At 33.7% G+C, this 7,128-nt stretch overlaps 1 protein-coding gene across 1 annotated transcript; it reads left to right on the forward strand.

Annotated features, from left to right (window-relative positions):
• Positions 1 to 1,203: 1,203 nt before the first annotated feature.
• LOC107920318 (uncharacterized) lies at positions 1,204 to 6,128 on the forward strand. The gene is made up of 2 exons (XM_016849972.2): positions 1,204 to 1,472; positions 4,110 to 6,128. Exon 2 carries the CDS (start codon positions 4,198 to 4,200, stop codon positions 5,980 to 5,982), a length of 1,785 nt encoding a protein of 594 aa, XP_016705461.2. The 5' UTR covers positions 1,204 to 1,472; positions 4,110 to 4,197; the 3' UTR covers positions 5,983 to 6,128.
• Positions 6,129 to 7,128: the final 1,000 nt, after the last annotated feature.

A 7,128-nucleotide genomic window follows, 5' to 3' on the forward strand; every position in this document is an offset into this window, starting at 1 on the left:
TTCAAAGTTAAAACTATTTTATTTAGTTTTCATTTATAGACCGTGATATCTTTTTAAAATTATTTCAAAACTTTTTTATACAAAATAATTTTAAAGATAACTGATTTTATTTAGCCAAAAAAGAAAATGATGATGACTTCCACATTTTTCAAAATTCACATAGTAGTCCTCAAAAAGGGTTATAACAGGAAAATATTTAGTATGCAACTTGAGTTGATGACAAATATATATAAGGTATCATAAAAAAATATAAAATAAATAAGGTACTAGACAAAATTATAACTTCACTTGTGAAGTTATTATTATTTGAATACTCACTTAACCATATTAAATATCATCTCTTGTAAGTATAATTAATTTTGTATTTAGTTCATTTCCAACAATTTAGAACCACATATATCTTACCCAAGCTTGCTTATAAACTTTGAATGCATTTAGTAGAGCGTAAAAATAGAAAGATTGAAAAAAGATCTCAAAAATTAAAATACAATGATTTTTCATCCATAATTAATGGAAACATTCTTCATCCCATGCTTAAGTTGTGTTGGAAGATACCTTTGATTAGGTGGGGATGAGAGGGTTAGAGATTTGCTTGGATATCAACTATGAAGTCTGTTTTAACGTTATGATCCATATCACAATATTTCTACCTCCTTATTTATTTTTTAAAAGTGAAGAGGGTAAATATATTACAAGTATAATTATATGTTTGATCGATTATAAAATAGTATTAATTAATACAATGTACAACAAACGACAAACGAGATAAAAATCAAACTCATCTGAATAGAATTGGATAAAACCTACACAAGACATGCACAAGTTAAAATTATACCTAAATATAACTAATTATATGCAAGAAAAAAGTTTGAAATCTTTTATCATAAACTAGATTATTGCATACACAACATGAGTGGAAACAAATTTATAATATATATATAAATTTTGTTGAAATCATTATTAACCTTTTATTTGAAAATAAAAGCATATTTGCGTAGAAATAAGAAGATATATGTAGGGGAAAAAAAGGTAGAGACTCATTTAAACAAAACTGTAAAGTTTGAGATTATATATATTAGCATTTTAAAATTGAAGACTAAAATGATATATTCTGAAACTTTGGGGACTCATTGTGATATTTACTCAAAATGTTTCTACCTCATAACTGCCAATTATTTAACACAAGGTCTACGTATACTTTCCAACTTTTTTCCAGTTTTCCTTGGTTTTCCAATCATCCAAACACAAAAGCAAAATAAGTTCTTTTATCAAGTTTAATTTTTCCCTCTCCAATTCTCAAACTTTCCACTTATTCCAGGGTTTCTTCACCTCCCATTTCATTTAAAAGGCGGCGCTGAGCAAAGGGCAAGAGTTTGTTGCCTTCCTTTTTGTGAAAATTTATTGAAAGAAACAAGCCTTAGATCTTGCGGGCATCGCGGAATTTGAAAGAGTTAGACCTAAATCAATTCCAGGTAACATTTTTGGTCAATTGGGTCTTTAAATTTGTAGTTTTTGGTGAAAGTGAACTAATTTGTTTAATACCTTAAAATAGAGTGATTAGCCGAGTTAAGAAAAAGGATTAATCTTCGTGAAATTTTATAGAGCTAATGCAAGTTTAGATTGTGCTTAGTAAGCCCTTTGAATTTAGCCCATTTTTGTAATTTCCGTTTTTCGATTGCTTGGAACCTAGATTGTTTCGAAATATTGGTAATTTTTGTAGACTCAAAAGTGTTGTTTTTGTTGCTTGAAGAGTTAAAGGTGGCTTGATATTAGCTATCAAAAGTATCCCATGCCTGTATTTATTCACTTTTGTAAAAATTGTGGCATTGAAGGTGTTTAGTTGCTATGGTATTGCCTCTGCTGTAATTATCTTGCTGTGACATGGGATTTCTCCTTCACTGGAATTTGTTCAAGTTGCTTTTACTTGTTGAAGATTTTGATGATTCTATGTCCAAATTCATCATATTTGGTTAAGGGGGATAAAAAACTTCATCCTTGAGACATGGACTGTATTATTAGGGCTTGGGTCAGTTACTTATTTAAAGGGGATTTTAGTTAATGACAGATCTTCCGAAGTTTAGTTACTATGTGGTCAATGGGTGTTTGAATGGAATTATGTTAGTGACTCCTTTTATGCTGTTTTAATTAGTTTATTTGTTCTTATGGTTCTTACTTTTGTAATTAGGATTTGAAGTCTTGACAGATTTAGGTGAAGTTAGTATTTTGCGCATTGCCTTTTATAATCTGTCAATTGTAAAATAGCTTCCTTCATCCAATCCTGAGTGTGATTGCTTAGAAAGCCCTAGACATGATTTCCCTTTTTCTTTCTTATTTATTGCTGATTTCCCTCATTCATATCATCTTCTTTCATTGCCTTCATTTTTTCTTCTAAATAGCCTTGAAATATCTTTTTATTCTCCTTGGAGTAGACAATGAGGCGAGTCATGTTGGCTTCAGTTATAGGTTGTTTTGGGCTTATTAGATTTTGTTCTTGGACTTTTAGTGTCAATTATGTAGGCTTTCAGTGTAGTTGAGTTGGCTATTCTGGTTATCTTTTATCAACTTTGCACTGCAGACTTTTGGCTTCCATTTTGGTTCAGGTTTCAATTCTTCACAGTTTTTCTGGTTGATTGGATTCAAGTTATATCAGATTCGGGTTGTTGGTCTTAAGTCTATCTTGTTTATGTTGAACTTTCAAGTGATTAATCCTGGTTTTATGAATTTTTTCTGTGTTATCTTTCAAACCTAAACCCTCAAACAATTAAAGATTGGTTTTGAACTGAAAAAGTTCCTGGAGCCAGTGAGATGCAACTTGGATAGAAACCTAGCTGGTGAACAAGTATTATACCCTTTTTCTTTTTTGTTTCAAAACTATCAATTTGCGGTGTAATGCTTGTTGAATAGTTTGAATAAAGGTTACACCTGCAGGATCTTTGATAAAAACTTTATCTGATCAAATCTTAACAACACAGGAACCATAATGAAAGCAAAAATGAATAAGTAGTCTGGTGAATCAACATATTAAGAAATAAGAAGGGGAAGAAATTGTTTGTCAAAATCCTTTCTCAAGGGGAAAAAGGACAAAAATGAAAGAAAGAAAGAAAAAGGTGAAACTATGAAAATTTTTTGTTGCTGTTGGATATCAAGATTTTGTATTTTCCACGTTTAACTTCTTTAAAAGAATGAATTAGATCAGAACTTTCTTTTTATAAGTTTTATCAGATGATTAACTTTCAATATCAATATATAGGCTGTAAAAATTTCATAAACATACTCGGCACAAGTAATAATGAATGATTTTTTAAGTTTTATTGATTAAATCTTTTCTATAACTTCTTCCAATGCTTTTAGATAGAGGATGTACTGCATCTTCAATCCCTAATTAATGATAAACTAGGTCCTACATCAGAGGGCCATATTCTCATAGACAACTTGCATGTTGACACCTCTTCACAAACATACACAAGGTTCCTTTTGTTACGTTGACCATAGGTGGCTTCTTCTCATGGTTTTAGGCATAAGTTGATTTGGCTCTGATATAGTAGTGTGTTCCCCCAGGACTAAGATACAACTAGTTTCAGATTGTCAAGTTACAAAATCTTGCAAAGTTACTTCCTTTGTGTTAGAATTGCTAAATTAGTACTTTTTATTCTTATTGATGATTGGCTCTGGGTATCATGTCTAATGTACATAGCAATTAATGCAAATTGCATTTTCTTTTTTGTTCCATTTTTTACTTTTTTCACTTTCTTTTTCCTTTTGATATTTCATCATAGACCTGATTATTTTTCTTTCAATTTCCCTTCCCCTTCCCATTATAGAGGAAGAGATTACTGTTAAATATGGTTGTCTTTTAACAACTGCTCATTAGTTTCTTTACCTATCACAGGTGTGCTATATAATACTTTTGGGTACTAAATAAGTTGCTTCACTAATTGAAAACTTAAAAAGGGATTTTGCTGGTATACATATTTTTGTTTGATTCCCTAGCTTTTTTTGGCTAACCTCCGCTGACCTGCCACCTCATTATGTATGTATGTATATTAGTTTCCTTTCTTTTTTGTCTCTACTGCAATTTAACTTAGAGTATATACATGCTGTTTTTGAAGCTTTTCCTTGGAAGCATTTTCTGTTCTGTTTATTGCATGGAGGGAGCCCTTTGAATCACGTCAGTCTGTTGCCTCATTTCATGTAGTCATGGCTGATCATGCTTTAGTGGTAGCTGATACTTCTCATACCCTTGTAGAACATTCATTAGTTATCGGGCAGGAATTTCCTGATGTTGAAACCTGCAGAAGAACCTTGAAAGATATTGCTATAGCATTGCATTTTGATCTTAGGATAGTGAAATCAGATCGCAGCCGATTTATAGCCAAGTGCTCCAAAGAAGGTTGTCCCTGGCGAGTCCATGTTGCAAAATGTCCTGGGGTTCCAACTTTCTCAATTAGAACTCTGCATGGAGAGCATACATGTGAAGGGGTTCGCAACCTCCATCATCAGCAAGCATCAGTGGGTTGGGTTGCAAGATCAGTTGAAGCACGCATTCGGGATAATCCACAGTACAAACCAAAAGAAATCCTGCAAGATATCCGAGACCAGCATGGAGTTGCTGTTTCTTATATGCAAGCTTGGCGCGGAAAGGAACGAAGTATGGCTGCTCTTCATGGGACTTTTGAAGAAGGGTATCGCCTTCTTCCTGCATACTGTGAGCAAATAAGAAAAACCAACCCTGGAAGTGTTGCATCGGTTTTTGCCACTGGACAAGAAAATTGTTTTCAGCGCCTCTTTATTTCTTACCGTGCTTCTATCTATGGTTTTATAACCGCCTGTAGACCACTTCTAGAACTTGATAAGGCAGATCTGAAAGGAAAATACTTGGGTGCATTACTTTGTGCTGCAGCTGTTGATGCTGATGACGCATTGTTTCCCTTGGCAATTGCTATTGTTGACGTGGAAAGTGATGAAAATTGGATGTGGTTCATGTCAGAGTTGAGGAAGCTTCTTGGTGTGAACACTGAAAACATGCCTAGACTTACTATACTGTCTGAAAGACAGCAAGGCATGGTAGATGCAGTAGAAACCCATTTTCCTAGTGCGTTTCATGGTTTTTGTCTACGTTATGTCAGTGAAAATTTCCGTGATACATTTAAGAACACAAAGTTGGTTAATATCTTCTGGAACGCTGTTTATGCTCTCACGACTGTAGAGTTTGAGAGCAAAATTGCAGAAATGGTAGAGATCTCACAGGATGTTATACAATGGTTTCAACTCTTCCCTCCCCGGCTTTGGGCAGTAGCATATTTTGAAGGAGTGAGATATGGCCACTTTACGCTTGGTGTGACTGAGATGTTATATAATTGGGCCCTCGAATGTCATGAGCTCCCCATTGTGCAGATGATGGAACATATTCGCCATCAACTAACTACTTGGTTTACCAATCGTCGTGAAATGGGAATGAGATGGACCTCAATTCTTGTTCCATCTGCTGAGAAGCGAATTTCGGAGGCAATTGCAGATGCTCGTTGCTACCAAGTACTTAGAGCAAATGAAGTTGAGTTTGAGATTGTCTCAACCGAGAGGACTAATATAGTGGATATTAGGAGTCGTGTGTGTTCCTGTCGGCGATGGCAGCTGTATGGTTTGCCATGTGCACATGCTGCAGCTGCCCTTATTTCTTGTGGGCAGAATGCTCATATGTTTGCCGAACCTTGTTTCACAGTGGGAAGCTACCGTGAGACCTATTCACAGATGATACATCCTATTCCAGATAAGAGCATTTGGAAGGAGCTGGGTGAAGGAGCTGAGGGTGGAGCTGCGAAGCTTGATATCACAATACGCCCTCCCAAAATTCGCCGGCCACCTGGCAGACCAAAAAAGAAAGTCCTTCGTGTAGAGAATTTGAAGCGGCCAAAGAGAGTTGTTCAATGTGGTAGATGCCATTTATTAGGTCATTCTCAAAAGAAATGCACAATGCCAATTTGACCCTGATTTAGAATCTTTTTTTTTGCCCCTTTCTTTTTAGCCTTTCAATATTTTGTTTTGAAATTCCAATAGAATCAGTAATGTGTTTGTAATGTTATTGTATGGTTTTAACATTCCAGTCTTAGAATAAAGCATATCCTCTGCTCAAATCTCCTTCCATGTGCACATAGTTACTAAATAATTGCCCCTCTTATGATGAAAGAGTTAATCTATTTCTGTTCAATTGGTTCTGAACTATACCTCTTGGGGGGATTCGGTATATAAAGGCCTTCATATTATCAAGTAAATTAACTTATTAGACACGCTAGTTTGATTGACCATTTGGTTCTAACCCAGTGGCTTTGTTGACTTTATTTTTAAGATTCCAACCCATGGTTTTATCAACATTTATGGTAAGAAGAAACTTGTGAAATTTGATTATAACCGCACCCATCAAATCCAAGCAACATAGTTCATATTTGAGCCGAAAAAGCCATATCTTATTATCATAGCTCGCATTTAATTGCCCCTGGGCTTATTTAACCAATAAAAATTAACTCAATTTCTTACAGCATTTTAGGTCACATGTGTTTGGAAATTTAACCAAATAGTTAAGTAATTTACAGTTTACTCAGTTGATTAAAGAGTTTAAATATGTAGATAAGAATATAATAGTATCTAAGGTTTTATTTGGATAAAATATTCATGTTAAAAAATTAATTATTTAACAAATTTGTTGTATAAGTAGTGTATCATTAAATTCGTAAACATCTATAAATATCATTCATAGTATTAAACATATATTATATTAAATAAAATTAGAAGTAAAAATATTATTTATCAAAATTATATTTTGGTTGAATTAATAAAGTTAAAATATTGAAATTATGAATTTAATTTATAAATTTCATTTTTTTGTGACAAAGAAGACTGTAAAAGAAAAACAAATTATATAAACTAGCCCAATCCTCCAAACGAGGATACTTCAAATACTCACAATCCTTGACTTCCTACATGAGCTAACTTGACTAGACTATCAGCTTCCTGGTTATCTTCCCTAGGAATATGCCAAATACTCCAATGATGAATCTGAGACAACAATTAAAGAATCCTCCTAATCAAAGTCGAATTGGATCCTTCTATAGGTCTCTCTTGAATGGCCTTAGC

This window comes from Gossypium hirsutum, chromosome D13 (genome assembly GCF_007990345.1).
Source record: "Gossypium hirsutum isolate 1008001.06 chromosome D13, Gossypium_hirsutum_v2.1, whole genome shotgun sequence".
In the NCBI taxonomy this organism is placed as follows: Eukaryota; Viridiplantae; Streptophyta; class Magnoliopsida; order Malvales; family Malvaceae; genus Gossypium; species Gossypium hirsutum.